The sequence below is a fragment of the Myotis myotis genome, unplaced genomic scaffold, assembly GCF_014108235.1.
Source record: "Myotis myotis isolate mMyoMyo1 unplaced genomic scaffold, mMyoMyo1.p scaffold_m19_p_8, whole genome shotgun sequence".
NCBI classification, from domain to species: domain Eukaryota; kingdom Metazoa; phylum Chordata; class Mammalia; order Chiroptera; family Vespertilionidae; genus Myotis; species Myotis myotis.
This window is the reverse complement of record NW_023416390.1, coordinates 69,985,316-70,000,883: the sequence shown is the minus strand read 5'-3', so window position 1 is coordinate 70,000,883 and position 15,568 is coordinate 69,985,316. Positions and strand designations below refer to the sequence as shown.

General features: G+C 39.8%; 1 protein-coding gene across 3 annotated transcripts in view; it reads left to right on the top strand.

The window, feature by feature from the left end:
* Positions 1-15,568, top strand: part of KYNU (kynureninase) — a 107,203-nt gene that overhangs the window by 25,660 nt on the left and 65,975 nt on the right. For 2 of the 3 annotated variants that reach the window (XM_036320768.1, XM_036320769.1), the window contains one exon: positions 8,221-8,303. In XM_036320768.1, the coding sequence (XP_036176661.1) occupies positions 8,221-8,303 (83 nt within the window). Of the gene's footprint in view, positions 1-5,849; positions 5,909-8,220; positions 8,304-15,568 lie in introns of those variants that run through there. The other variant, XM_036320770.1, reaches the window with a different exon arrangement.

The following is a 15,568-nucleotide window of genomic DNA, read 5'->3' as shown; positions in this document are numbered from 1 at the left end:
TTAAAAATGAGGGTCAGAGTTAATAAAAATGATTAATATTCATTTTTGGCTTTAATGTAAAAGAGAGCAGAGAATTAAATTGAATGAATTTGAACTTCAGAGGATGTCCTTGCCTCTTGGATAGTCAATCAGCTAGGCTGTGCATTTTTATCCTCAAGGCATTTTAAAAAATGCTGTCTTGCTATCCTATTCATATCCTCATGATTATCATACTTCATTAAGGGACTGGTTGGTTATTTTCAAGACTTGAAGTTATATTTCAGGAAAGTGTCTCTGCATAATACTTACCCTTCTATTGTTACCTTTTAACTATACATTTTACCCCGTGACAATAGAATATTACATAACCTTAAAACCTCTTATCTAATTTTCATTAGATGATTCAGAAAGGAGGTACATTTTAATGCTTCAAGCAATTCAAACTAAATAAAAAAAATATTTCTTCTGAGGAAAAGATTAGGTAGCTAGTTTGTTTTGTTTTGTCTTTGTTTATTTCGGTATTTGTGCTTTAAGTGGAGGTGGCCATGTGAACACCATGGCTCTGCCTGCCCACGGATGTCGGTTGGGTCGTGTTTGACGTGCAGGATTGCACTCCTGTGTCCTCCTACCCCACTCCCCAACTTCAATCTCAAAAGTGTTCATTATTTATTTGCTCCTAAATATTTAGTTTAAAATCCCATGCTGAGGTTCTGTTGGGAGCAAAGCTTTTCATTGGGGGCCTCTTGACTAGTGAACAGCCTCCAGATTAACTGGAGAAGAGTGTATTTCACGTGCTCGCAGAAGCACTGTCCGAAGAGTGATTCCCTGAGCAGCCAGGAGTACAGCTTAAATACCAGATGAGCAAAAGGACATAGTTTTGGGGCTTCATGGGAAAGTAGGGAAGGCTCCACAGGCCTTTTCCTCCTGATGATAATGTGCAGTGCCCTTCCTAGCTGGGAGCTCCCCAAGAGGGAGATTGATGGGAACTGAATTTGCACCCCCGCCCTGGACAGTGCCACCCTCTCTATGAGGGGTTCAATGGCAGCTGTATATTTGGGAGGCTCTGCTTAAGTCTAGATACTGTTTCTTTATTTGACTACTGTTTGTTCACATGCTTCGGCTTAAAGTAATCTTCATGCCACTCCAGTGGGTTGTTGTACATTGAAGTTGCTTAACAGGAAAAAATAATATTAACAATTTATAATCTTAATGGTAACATAAAAATGAGAGTGCTTTCACTGAAATATTGCTCTGGGATAATGAGACCAAGTCTTTGACTGGGCATCCATGACCTGTAAGGTAGGAAATGCCATTTGGCTCATGGTCGTCATTTTCCATGACTTCATCTTTTATGGCCTATTACAGGCATACTACCTACCTAACTACAAAATAAACCATCACTGGGCATAATGTAGCCTGATCTTATAATTTATATGGTACTGTCTTTGATTCTTATGCTAAGGAAAGGTCAAGAATAGAAGCATCCTTGAAATATTTCAGTATCCAGCTGATTTCTTCTAAAACTTCCAGATATTCAAGACAAAACTGAAAATAAACTACTTACCTTTTGTTTTGTTTTTTAATTCTTATTATTGTTATTTCCCAATATCATTTTCAACTTTGCAATTTCTAAATTATATTAATAACATTTACTTTGGAGAATGCATTTGTTTTGTGAAGTGACAATCTATACTAATAAAAGGGTAATATGCTAATTAGGCCAGATGACCAGACATCTTCTGGACGTCTGACTTCCTTCCAGACAAATCCACAGTGGCAGGGGCTGAGGCAGAGGCAGTTAGGGGTGATCAGGCTGACACAGGGGAGCAAGCAGTTAGGGGGCAATCAGGCCAACAGGGGAGAGCAGTTAGGGGGTGATCAGGCCAGCAAGAGAATGCAGTTAGAGGCGATCAGGCAGGTAGGCAGGCGAGCGGTTAGGAGCCAGCAGTCCCAGATTGTGAGAAGGATGTCGACTGCCGGTTTAGCAGTTGAACATCCCCCGAGGGGTCCCAGAATGGAGAGGGTGCAGGCCGGGCTGAGGGACACCTTCCCCGCCTCTGCAGTGCATGAAATTCATGCACGGGGGTGGGGGGGAGTCCCTCAATCTGGGGGGGAGTGCCCTCTCTCAGTTTAGGAGCCGTCAATCAGACATCCTTAGTGCTGCCATGCCAGCCATGAGCCCTGGCTTCTGGCTGAGCAGCACCCCCTCTGTAGGAGCACACTGACCACCAGGGGGCAGCTCCTACATTGAGCATCTGCCCCCTGGTGGTCAGTGCACATCATAGTGACCCATTGTCCTATTGTTCGGTCAATTTGCATATTAGCCTTTTATTATATAGGATTCCAAAATAGAAAACATTTAGGGTGATTTGACCCATTTGATATATAATTATTATCAGCAAAATGGACTTATAACAGTAAGAACCAATAAGATCAATATGCTTGGACCCTGTTGGTCTGCTAAAATGGATAGGCAATAAGCTTAAAGAATTTTTAGAACATTTTATATTAAATATTTACTAATGGCCTAGATTATTTAAAGGAGAATAGTAGGGGATAATAATCATACTGGTAAAGTTCAGCTAGAAGGGAACTAACAATCGGTTGCTTTTTGTATGAATTGAACCCACAACCTTTGGGTGTATGGGACAAGGCTCCAACCATCTGAGCCACCCAGGCAGGATCAAACCTGTAGAGAATTTTTATGAGTTTATTTGAGCCAAATTGGCAACAGTTGCTGGGAAGCAAAATCTCAAAGGATTGAGAAAATGGTCTAGCAAATGGCAGTTTTGCACCTTCATTTATGCATTAAAATTAAAGGAGGATGTGTAAGGGGGTTACATGAAATTTATTGGTGGTAGACTAGGGAGGCAGGAGAAAGCAAAGTGGGGAAATCTCTAAGGCTAGATAAAAAGTAAATGGATAGACATCCTTTCCTTTTATATTTGCAGGTATAGGATAGTTAACAATTAACATTTACAGAACCCTGAGATGGTATATGGAGAACAAGATAATAATGAGGGGTTTCTTGGTCTTGTACCCTGGTGGGAGATTGTGTCCTGAGGGGTCTGAAGAAAACTGGGGGTTACTCTGACATTCTAAAGGTATGTTATCACAGATGCAAAAAGATAATAGACAGGCTTCGTTAAAGATGGGCCTTTGTCCAGAAGATACCAGCTTAGGACATGACTAACTGCTGTGACTAGCTTTTAGTTAGGAAATTTTAACTTCAGACATGCTGATATAATTACTTTGGGCCTTTGAGTTTGTAAGAGCACCATGCAGGCCTCCCCTGAGCTTGTCAGGTTTTTTCATGCACAACCCCAAAAAGCGATGCAGCCCTGGCCAGAGTTGGTTAGAGCATTGTCCCAATATACCCAGGTGTGGGTTTGATCCCCAGTCAGAGCACATGTAAGAATCAGCCAATGAATGCATAAGTAAGTGGGACAACAAATCCACCTCTCTCGCTTGCTCACTCTATTTTTTTTTAAATCAATAAAAAAGCGATGCAATTAGAGAACTTACATATTATCTCAACAGGGGAAAAGTAGGGAGATATAGGCCACATTGGGGAGAGTAAATAATTTTTAGAAAAGACAAATGAGCCCTTGGAAGAAGAGATGGGAGGTGTGATAGTTTGTGACCGTTTTTCTGGGTGTGGTGTTGACTTCTACTCTCTGTCCTGTGACAAGAGCCCATTTTCCCTGGTTGATGAAACTCCTGGGAGGGGATTTATGGCAGTTGAGTTTCTTTTGGAAGATCTGTTTTCAGGCAGGTTAAGGGGAGTTCAGACACAGCCTCTCCATGCACTTGCTGTTTTTCAAGTGCCTTCAGCTCAAAGGAATCCCATGCCAAAGAGGAAAATTTTAGTGCGGCGTAATCTGCCAGCCTTCAGCATGAATAAGAGAGTGCATAGTGTAACATGTTACAAAGATTTCCTGATTTCAGTGTGAGAGATCAGCAATTGGGTCACAAGGGAACAAAGATTTGTGATATCATGAAGACTGCAAATTCATATTTATTGAGGGGAGAGCTGTTCAAAGCAGGGCCACTTTTCATTTTTCAGGATAATTAAAGCATAGTCCTATTTCAAAGAGGGTCTACATATCTATTAAGATCCTAATTATATCTGATATCCTGAAATCTAATTTCATGAGCAAATATTGCTTCATGTACATCTCACAGAATACCCCATTCATGCCAGGGGAGGAAATGTCAGGGGAGGGTCCAAACCGAATGACCAGCAATATGAAAGGTCAGGGTGCTGTAGGCACCTGAAACACCAGAAAAGGGTGTTTGGACAGCCCCTGGAGGCGAAGGGAAGGGAAAGGGCTGTACCCTGTTCTTGTCATGCTGATGAGAAAGAATTCAAAACGAGTGACCCCCTGAGGGTGGCATTGTAGTAAAGCAAATTTATTACTGAAATAAAGCAAGTAAATTTATTAAAGAAGAAAAGCAAGCAAATACATCAAAATATGTCTGGTTTATGAAGCACAGACAGACTTCCCCACTAGTTTGAGAAGCGCTGCCTGGTAGAGGTTTGGCTTTTTATATTTTTCTGTCCATAGGTTTTTAAATTCCTCTGCCGGATATCTTGGTACAGACTAGATCTCAAAGTCTCCCTGTTACTTTGTTTATGGCTTCTCAGAATTTATGAGAAGTGTTTGGTGAATTGATCTTGACAAGCTCTGAGACTGCTGGCTTCTCTGTTTAAACTTCCCCAAATGGCTGACTTCTTTGTTTAGTGGGTGAGATAAACTCTCCCTTCTTGCCTCCCCCCCAGCCCACCCCCCTCCTGCCTTGGCAGTTCCAGGGTGATTTATGCTATGTATTCTCTGGTTAGGGATACAAGGCATTAAAACTCCCCCTCTTTTCCTTCAATCTTTGGTTAGTGAGGAGAGGTATTAGCCATTTGTTGTCAAGATAAGGTTTTGCTGCAAATTGGCTGCAAGCTGCCCAAACTGTTTGGCCTTGTTTCATTTTCTTGTGTCAGCTTCCCTATTCCACTTGCTTAGGAGTTTTCCTAGCTTCTTAATACCCTGTTACAGGGGGTCTACACTGCAGGACCAGCAGCAATTTGCTATGCTTAGGGAAGAAAGGTCACCCTAGGGGCAAGGTTCCAGCCTACCTTTGCCCCTTGCTAGCTACCCAGGTCTTTCCACCAGGTGACTTCAGTACCTGGCCCATTGTTCCTAATCTGCTCATGCCTGTCTAACTGCCTTCTACACTGGTTAATTCTCTCCCATTCTCTCTTTCTTCCCAGCATTTGTAAATGAAGATTGCAACTATGCTGCAACTATTTTAAACAGTTTTGAATGAGAGCAATATAATATTTTTCTTAACTTTAATAGAATGTTTATAAGTGCACTGTAATCTACATCAATTCTTCCTAATGACAGACCACTTTGCTTTGAGTTTATTTGGGTAACACTTTCTAAGTACATTTTTACTACCCCAGGCTAGTGGCCTGACAAAATGAAGAAGCAGACTCTATGTGTGATATTTTAAAGGGACAGAAATGCCAAAAGCATTGCAGGGAGAAACATATCCTTAAAGATTATTACCCCTACCACAGTGTCTACCGGAGTGAGAAGTAGGTGGCATAATATTCTGTGTTATAAATTCTCTGAGGCAGAACATAGAATTTTACTACCTAAATGTAATAAGATGTATGGTGCTATCAGCGAAGGCCATGGAGCTCTGTGTGATTAAAATAAAAAAGGATCCAAGTATCTGCCTTTAACTACCATTTAATGATAATGATTTTTGTCTTTAGCATTTATATTGGGAGTCGGTGGAGCCAAGCTGCAGGCTATCTAATAATAATATGAATAATAATAACTAACAATTGCCCTTCTCTTCCTCCTTAGATCTTATAGTTTATGTTTATTTCCAAAGGAAGTCCTCTTCCTTCATCTCAGTTAATACGGTAATTGAAATATTAGTTTTAAAATTGTGTTGTAAGCCACATGCCCTGTGAAAGGAGTTTTAGCATTAGATTTACATTAGAAAAGAAGACTTAGAAAAGGGCTACTGTGTAGCAGTCTGTTTTGCTTGTTATTTTATTTATTTTCCATGGCAATCCTTTAAGATATATATTATCATCCATCTACTTTTACAAAGATGGGAAATGAAGCCCGATAAGCTTCTAAAAATATAGTCTCTTAACTAGCAGTGACCTAGAACTGGCTCAGACCAGGTGATAAAAGCCCATCGTTAAATTTTCAGGATTTTTGTTGATACCTTGAAGTCAGCTACTAGTACCTTGGGGGTACTCACACCATGAAAATTCGAAAAAGTTAAAAAACAGGATTCCTCTTCTTCAGTTCGGTCCACTGTTCTCGAGGGAAGACAGATTAACAAGATAAAAACAAACAAATTTTTTACATGTATTTCTCATCAGAATCTGAGATACCCAGTGGAAAATGAATAACTCCCCAAGGTGACTTAGAATTCAGGCTTAAATCCCATCTTAATATGGAAAGGGGAGAGGGATAATAGATGATTTTGAGGAAAGATGAATGAGTCTGTGAATAATAGATGGGAGGTATGAAGTTTGCAACAAAGTTTGTCTGGGTGTGGTTTTGACGTCTAATCTCTTCTGTGACAAGAGTCAGTCTTCCCTGGTTGATGAAATTCATAAAGAGGGAATATATGGAAATTTATGGAAGAAGACTTTTCTAAATCTTCTTTTCTAATGTAAATTCTCCTCTTTTGGAGGATTTATCTTTAGGCAGATAGGAAAGTTTAGAGATGGCATCTCCCTGAAATTGATGTTTTTCTGGTGCCTACAACTCAAGATAATATACCACAGAGATATCTGGGGGAAGCATATTCCGCTACCCTTCACCTATGAGAACAGGTTTACCCAGTGACCACTGCCAGCTTACGGAATTTCATTCATAGTCTACACTATACAAAAACCACATGGTTATTCTTTGACCCAAGTTTACATAGTTTGTGAATTTATAAAAATTAAGAGCAATTGAATTAGGAAATACAAGTTTGTAACACCACCCCCATCCCTCCTCCACTCCCCTTCCCAACCTTGACCTGTGAGAACCCCGGAGAGGGAACCCACTCCGTCCCACCGACCGACGGCGACCCCAATCAACCGCAGGAGACGTCCCTTGATGCAAACTGCAAGAGGTTTTATTCCAGAGCGCGCTGGGGCTCAGCTCATACTCACGCAGGAGCAGAGGAGATGGGCGCCCAGTCAGGGGTTTTTCATCTTTTTATATGCAAAAATCACACATCAGGGAGGGGTGGCATGCAGGAGGGTAAGAGGAGAACAAAGGAATTCCAAAGGGGTCTGGTTTGTGTCTTGATAGGGATAAGGCACTCCTGCTTGGTGTTTTTACAACCTGTTTATCTCAATGGTTGATTGAAGCCTGCCCTTTGTTGGGGCTATCTCCTGGAACCTCCTCAGGGAGGGCGTCTTTCCCTCTGCTCCTATCTCTAGTGGGGGGGGGAGCCTGGGGAGTTGAGCTAAAACAGGCAATTAGGCCTGGCAGCTGGGCCTGTGCATTTTGTAACATTCTTTTATTCTTTCAGACCCTTTGTTTTAATTTCTTCTACATTTTTTCACATGTATTTATTTGCCTTCCTCATTTGATGAAAACTTTTTGAGAGTTGAAGTTCTCTTTTGTATGTTTTTGTTTGTGCGTTATACCTACAGAGAGACTTACTGGAATGATGAAATTAAGTTGAAATATGATAGAATACATTTCTAGAAATAGGTCAAGATGTAATATTGGCTTTGATTATTGCCAAGTTTCATTCTTGAAACTTGAGTATAGTTATACCTTATACACTTCCATTTAATTTATAGATTATAGCTACATTTTATAATTGGCTTTTATAATAATTTTAGTCTTTAGCTTCAAAAAGTAGGTAGGTTATAGTATAGATACTGCATATGCTATAGGTATACAAGTAGAGTATTCAAATAGTGCTGAAATTCTCAAAAAAAAGTATCTTAGATTAAAAAAAAAATAATGAAATAGTCTATGGGCAATTTCTTCTACCCTCACCCCCCAGAAAAAGTAAATCAAAGAAATTTTTAAGTAAGTTAAAAAACAGAGTTCTCAAGTATTACTTTGGTTTTAGAAAGCATGACTTCATATAATTATTAGAATATTACAAAACTCATTTAGAATTGCTCCATTGCTAATGCTGATGTTTGAAAAATCATACACACACACACAAGCTAAGGATGTTTATGTCCCGTTTTAATTTCAGGGGAGCCTATGGTCATGACACAGGGAAACGACCGTGGATCACAGGAGATGAGGCTATTGCAGGTCTTATGACTGACATTGTCGGTGAGTACAAAATAATTGTTTTCCAAAAGATTTATAAAGACCTTATTATTTAATTATAAACAGATTATAAAGACAACATCTTATTAAAGAACATCCTGATTTTCCATTTTAATTCATAATGGTAAAGAGCAAGCATAATTGAGAATTGATTGCTATAGAGAATATAACTAGGTTTGGTACAGAAATAAGAAATTATTATTTTTTCTTGTATATAGTAAAACTAATATTTACTCCCCAGTGAAAAACACATGCACTGCATTAATTTATAATTAAACAAATGTTATAAAGATCGACTTAAATGAAATCTCTAAGATTTCATTATATGGTAAAATAAACACTAACCTTAATATGCTAAGGCCTAAAACACCAATCAGTTTTGGGCTCATTTTAATTTAATCAATGGTGATTTGTTTAACATTAGACTGAGTATTGTTGAAAATAATATTGTTTATGCTATTTTTTTGGGTCCATAATGTGTTTCCTAAAGTGAGTTATGTGTAGTGTTAGTGGTATTCAAGATAGTTTTAAATGGTAAATATATTTGAAAAATAGTTATTTAACTGGGTTCAATATTCAGTATTGCCTGAGATTTTATATGAAATTTAGTGTATTAAACAAAAAATAAAATGTAAGCAATTTGAATGGTGTTATTTGGAAATATATGGAGAATTTAGGAAAACCTCAACTTTCAAAAGGTTTTTTAAACCTACACTCTCTTATAGGCAAGTATACAAATATCTGTGTTTCACCCCAGTTGTATCTTGGCCAATAATTAGAAGATAAAATCAACTTGAGGTGGGGCAAAAATGGAATTAGAGTGGGGAAAGCTGAGTGGAGTAAGCAAAATAAAAATATATATATATTTTCTCACAGTGCAAGAACCAAGTCCAGCTCTGGTTTTGTTGCCAGAAGTGAGATGGCACCAGGTGTTGGACTGAGAGGATCAGATTGGACTTGGGCTCAGCAGCCTCAGTACCTGGGTTCTGGCTCGGAAAGAATTCAGAGCCAAGAAACATTTATTTGGAAAAACACAGAGGTAGAAGTAATTCATAGAAAAAATGGCCTTAGAAAATAAGTTATAGTGGCAAAGGTAGGGCTCTTAGAGCTTGAAAGTGTTGAAGAGAGAAGGAAAAGACACTGGGGTGCGCCCAGGAGGGAGAGATCTAGTCCTTCCTCCTAAGGCAGCGGTTCTCAACCTGTGGGTCGCGACCCCTTTGGCGGTCGAATGACCCTTTCACAGGGGTCACCTAAGACCATCCTGCATATCAATATCAGATATTTACATTACGATTCATAACAGTAGCAACATTACAGTTAAGAAGTAGCAACGAAAATAATTTATGGTTGGGTCACAACATGAGGAACTGCATTTAAAGGGCCAGAAGGTTGAGAACCGCTGTAGGGGTTTAAGAGTGGAGATTTTAGAGGAGTTTCAAGGGATGATCTCAATAGAATATACAGCACCAGTCCAGGTGTGTCTTTTCAGGGTCTAGGACTCTACTGATTGATTGGTCAGCACCAGGGCAGGGAGTCATTATTCGATGCAGCTGGCTCTGAGGTCAGCCCTGGGGTCTCTTGCCTGGAGCTAAAACACAACTGAGGCCTAGGTGTTATCTCTAGGGAGGAAATGTCAGGGGGTCCAAACCTCTTCAGCAGCCATAGGCTAGGGGAGGAAAAGTCACCCTGGGGGCAAGGTCCCCCCTACAACTGATTGCTCGTTATTGGGCACCTGGGCTTTCCACCCTAGTGACCTTCTTTCTGTACCTGGCCCATCAGCCTACCACGGTAACATTAAAAAATAAAATTGAAATAAGTACAAACCAGAAATATAGCCATTGCTGGAAAAGGAGCAGGTAGAAAGCCTTCTAGAAGGGCAGTATTTTTGGCAGCAGCCAATGAGTCAGGCAGACATGTAGGGTGTGAAGCCAGGACTGTTCCAGGAAGCCCCAGGGTGAATCTTCACAGCCTTGGATGCCTGGGGCTGGGACTGAAGCCCGGATTTTTATCAGCCAGGTAGGTCAGTTGAGTTCTTGGGAACACAGCACTTGATCAACTGTCAGCATTATTTAGGCAGTGGTTCTCAACCTTCCTAATGCCGCGACCCTTTAATACAGTTCCTCATGTTGTGGTGACCCCCGATTTCATTGTTACAAATTGAACATAATTAAAGCATAGTGATTAATCACAAAAACATATGTAATTATATATGTGTTTTTCGATGGTCTTAGGTGACCCCTGTGAAAGGGTTGTTCGACTCCCAAAGGGGTTGCGACCCACAGGTTGAGAACCGCTGACTTAGAGGATTGTGTATTCTAATGTAGGAAACTACCTCCCAAGCACAATCCAGAATTGTGCTTAAAGTTGTGTTAAGTAGTTTTTCAATGATACTTTCATTTTTGTTCATTGTTTTAGAAGCCACTTACTAGTATATTCAGAAAAATGTCTAACATGCAAATAAAAAAAACGAAAATAGCCTCTGGATTAATTTGACATGGGAACATACGTTTTCCCTAGGTGTGGATATTTTTATTTTTTTATTTTCTTTCCTAGGTGTGCTTTCAGAATATAAATTTCATTCTAATCTTATTATTTTTGTGCTCAATATTTATCATTCTCTAAAGAGGAGTTAGGATGTTTTTATCTAGTCCAGGAAAGTGGTAAGGTGATATTACTTAGTGAGATTTCTTTATAAAGCCAATAAGCCTTGCAAAAAGATTTCCACTGAGCACTTAAAAGTGTATAGCTCTGTTGCTGCTTATTAAATGCCCATGTTTTGTTTTTGTTGTTCTTGAACCAGTAAATGAACATACCTCACAACAATCTCTGAAATTTCTAAATAGCCACACCTCATTTTCATTTTTAAGGAAAATGAAAAAAAACAATTTGTTTAGAAGGGTTAAGAGACTGAACTTATTTAACCTTTTTTTAATTAAATCTTTATTGTTCAGAATATTACAGGTGTTCCTCTTTTCCCCCCATAGCTCCCCTCTACCTGGTTCCCACCCCACCCTCTGCCCTCACCCCCCCCCCCCACTGTCCTCATCCATAGGTGTACAATTTTTGTCCATACTCTTCCCGAACCCCCCACACCCATTTCTCCTTGAGACTTGTCAGTTCACACCCTTTCTATGCCCCTGATTCTGTTATATTCACCAGTTTATTCTGTTCATCAGATTTTTGATTCACTTGTTGATAGATGTGTATTTGTTGTTCATAATTTGTATCTTTACCTTTTTCTTCTTCTTCCTCTTCTTAAAGAATACCTTTCAGCACTTCATATAATACTGGTTTGATGATGATGAACTCCTTTAGCTTTTTCCTATCTGTGAAGCTCTTTATCTGACCTTCAATTCTGAATGATAGCTTTGCTGGATAAAGTTATCTTGGTTGTACGTTCTTGCTATTCATCACTTTGAATATTTCTTGCCACTCCCTTCTGGCCTGCAAAGTTTCTGTTGAGAAATCAGCTGACAGTCATATGGGTACTCCCTTGTAGGTAACTAACTGTTTTTCTCTTGCTGCTTTTAAGATTCTCTCTTTGTCTTTTGCCCTTGGCATGTTAATTATGATGTGTCTTGGTGTGGTCCTCTTTGGATTCCTCTTGTTTGGGGTTCTCTATGCTTCCTGGACTTGTAAGTCTATTTCTTTCACCAGGTAGGGGAAGTTTTCTGTCATTATTTCTTCAAATAGGTTTTCAATATCTTGCTGTCTCTCTTCTTCTGGCACCCCCATAATTTGGATGTTGGTACGCTTGAAGTTGTCCCAGAGACTCCTTACACTATCTTCATATTTTTGGATTCTTTTTTCTTTTTGCTTTTCTGGTTGGGTGTTTTTTGCTTCTTCATATTTCAAATCTTTGACTTGATCCTTGCGATCCTCTAGTCTGTTGTTGGGAGTGTGTATAATATTCTTTATTTCAGTCAGTGTATGCTTAATTTCTAGTTGGTCCTTTTTCATAATCTCGAGGGTCTCACTAGATTTCTTGAGGGTCTCACTAAATTTATCAGCGGTTTCTAGAAAATTCTTGAAAAACCTTATAAGTGTGGTTTTGAACTCTATAGCCAGTAGTTTGCTTGCCTCCATTTCTGTCATTTATGACCTATTTCTTTGTCTCCACATGTTGGCTGCTTCCCTGTGTTGGTAGAGTGGCTTTGTGTGCTAGGTGTCCTATAGGGCCCAGTGGCTCAGCCTCCCCAATTACCTGAGGTGGACACTCTTGGTGCACCCCTTTGTGGGCTTTATGCACATTCTTGTTGTAGTTAAGCCTTGATTGTTGTAGGTATCATTGGGAGGAATTGACCTCCAGGCCAATTGCCTGTGAGATTCAGCTGTGTCTACGGTGGGAGAACTTCTGTGCTGGAGACACCCTTCTGGGGCAAGACTTGCTTCAGTGGGGCTTTGGTGCTCACTGAGTCTGCCCCCTGAGTGTGTCCCTTATGGATCTGAGGAGTTGTAGTCTGGATGGTCCCACTCTAACCACTGGGTACACTGGCTCTTGGATCTCTAAGGAGGTGCTAATTAAACTCTTCCTGAGGCTACCCAGCTGGAGCTACTGAGAGATCTGCAGATTCCTCTTTTTTGTTTGGGGTTTGGAGGTGCCCAGATGAGGCCCAGCTGTGAAGCAATGCAAGCTTCTGTGGGGCCTTGGGCCTTCTTTTGAATGTTCTGGGTCTCTCTGACCCAACTGCAGTTTGTTAGGTAATTTTAGATTGCAAAGGGCCAGGCCATTCATATATTCAAAAGTCTCTAAGCACAGCTTGGGTGGGGCAGGGTCTCAGGGAATCAACAGGGCGGAGCAAACAGTTATGGCTGATCCTGAGCCCTGCCCTTAGAGACCCTGGGTCTCAGTGTCCCTCGGTAATTGCTGCAAGCACCTCTGAGAGAAAGCCACCCTCGAGTTCCGCCTGATGCCAGACAGTCCAGTTTCTCCCTGTATGAGTCTGGTTCCCCAGAGACTCACCCAAAACTGGAGTTCAGAGCAGTCAGGAGCTTGTGTTTCCCTCCCTATTGAAAAAGACAACCATGTCCTCAGTTGCCAGCCCTTTTTGTGTGTGCCTCCGTACCTCTGCACTTTACTTCCGCACCTCCTCTGAGTCTCAGTGTGCTTTTCTCTTTCCTTCTAGTTGTAGAATTTCCAATCAGCCAGCCTTCCTGTGGTTCTGGATGATGTCCGTTTTGTCTTTCAGTTGTATTTTTGAAGTGGTTGTGCGAGGGAGACAACCAGTGGTGGCGGCAGGGGGCAGAACTGGCAAACAGGTGGCGTCAGGCTGGCCAAGGCAGGTGCCAGTAGGGGCCCCCCGATTGCCCCACTGATTGCCCAACAGAGCTAGGCTTAGGGACCCTACCCGTGCAAGAATTTTGTGCACCCGGTCTCTAGTTATTAATAACGAACTACAACATTTGCTAATGACTACTATAATCATGTTGCATTCAATTCCTTTCTCTAATGACTGAGCACTATAATCATGTTACATTCATTTCCCTTATATGCCTTATGCTCAGGCGCACCATTTCTCTCCACTAATACTAGTAGCAAATATTTTAGCAGCCGATTGCCTCGTCATTAGTCTTGGACTGACTTGTTTGGTGTGCGCAACAGGAAATATTTCACTTTTGGAGAACAAGAAAGTTAGGTTTATTTGCATTATACTTATTAATTTGTGCAGTTATTCAGTGCCTGGTAAGTTAATGTTCAAGAAAAATATTAATTTTTATTAAAATGTTTAATTATTTTATGTTAACAATTACTCATTGATTTCAGCCCTTTGTATTCAGCATGTCTCTATTGAAATAAACCAAACTTACATTTCTATGAAAATTGAAGCTTTTGTTTTCTTGCGGCCCACATAAACTTAAAAAACTTGTTTATTTGGCCCGTGTTAGTCTTTGAGTTTGACATGCTTGCTTTAGTAGACACACATTCTTTGGAAGGTATTTGTGTGTGTTTATCTTATTTGTTGTGTGTTTACCTTGTTGCACGTCGTATGCAGGTTACTAGAAAGTCCTATGGCTCAGTTACTAGAAAGTTCTGAGAATATTTGGTAAAGTTTGAAGTAACAAAAACATTTCATGGCTTCCGATTTGTTTTTTATCTTCATGTATTGTATTCTATATCTACTTTTTATCAATTTTCCTCACACTGTAATACGAGAAACCTGGAATCCTCTTTGGAAGCAGAGGTAGTTAAATAAGAAAATATTTAAAACAACTGTGTGGTAACTACAGTAAAGAGTAGCAGAAGTCAAATTTACTTTTGCTACTTGCTAGGCTATTTAGTATGTCTGAGCAAACAGGCAAGTTGTATAGTTTGGCTTATGATTGACTCTTCACGGTTCTTAAAACAACAGCCTTTAATTTCATCATAAAATATCTCAAAAAGAAGTAACAGGAGGATACTAAAATTATTATGTTGTACAATTTGATAGAGTGGATAGAGAGGAGGAAGAGACAATGAGTAATGAGATTTATTCATAGACATAGAAAAGAATATCAATTTCAGATGAGAAGAAAAACTATTACTAAAACATCTTATAGAGAGCCTACAACTCTGAAAATATTGGATAACTTTCTCTTATAATTAATATCATGTTATCAAGATGCTAGAGATAGAATTGCTGAAGAATATTATTAGTATTATTATTAAGCCTATTTCTCCCTGGGTACATAAAAACCACAAAGGGCTAGCTACAAGCAGTTCAGCTTATAAAGCTGTTGTAATGTGAACGTCAATTTGCTTTATGAACTTTGTGGTTAACCCTCAGAAAAGCAATAATCCCTGGAAGCCCTCTACAGAGTTGGAATGCTCAGCCATGCACGAGCCACCACTAGAGGCCAAAGGAATTTGCTATTTGAAAAATAGACTGGAAAGTTCTCAAACTTCTCCCAAGCACAAATCTTGCAACCAGATCCACAATAATATTAGCTTCTAGTTAATAAAATATACAGAAAAGGATATGGCAGTTGCAGGACCCATCGTGAATCGTGTTATCAAACATTAAGCAGCTGGGAGGCCTGACATCCTCATGTTGCAAATTAATTGAAATTAAATTACACTTAGAAAGATGCAGAGGAAAGTCTGTGATGAATGTGGGCTTCCTGTATTTCACTTACAGGGTTTAAATAATGTAGAAATCTCTTCAAAATGTAACCGTGAACAGAGATTTTAATTATTTTTGTATGGAGAGTAAGTTTTTGTCTTCTATTTCCTATCTGTGAGACTTTAGGCAAGTTTGTTCATCTTTTTGGACATTCCTTTCCTCATTGAT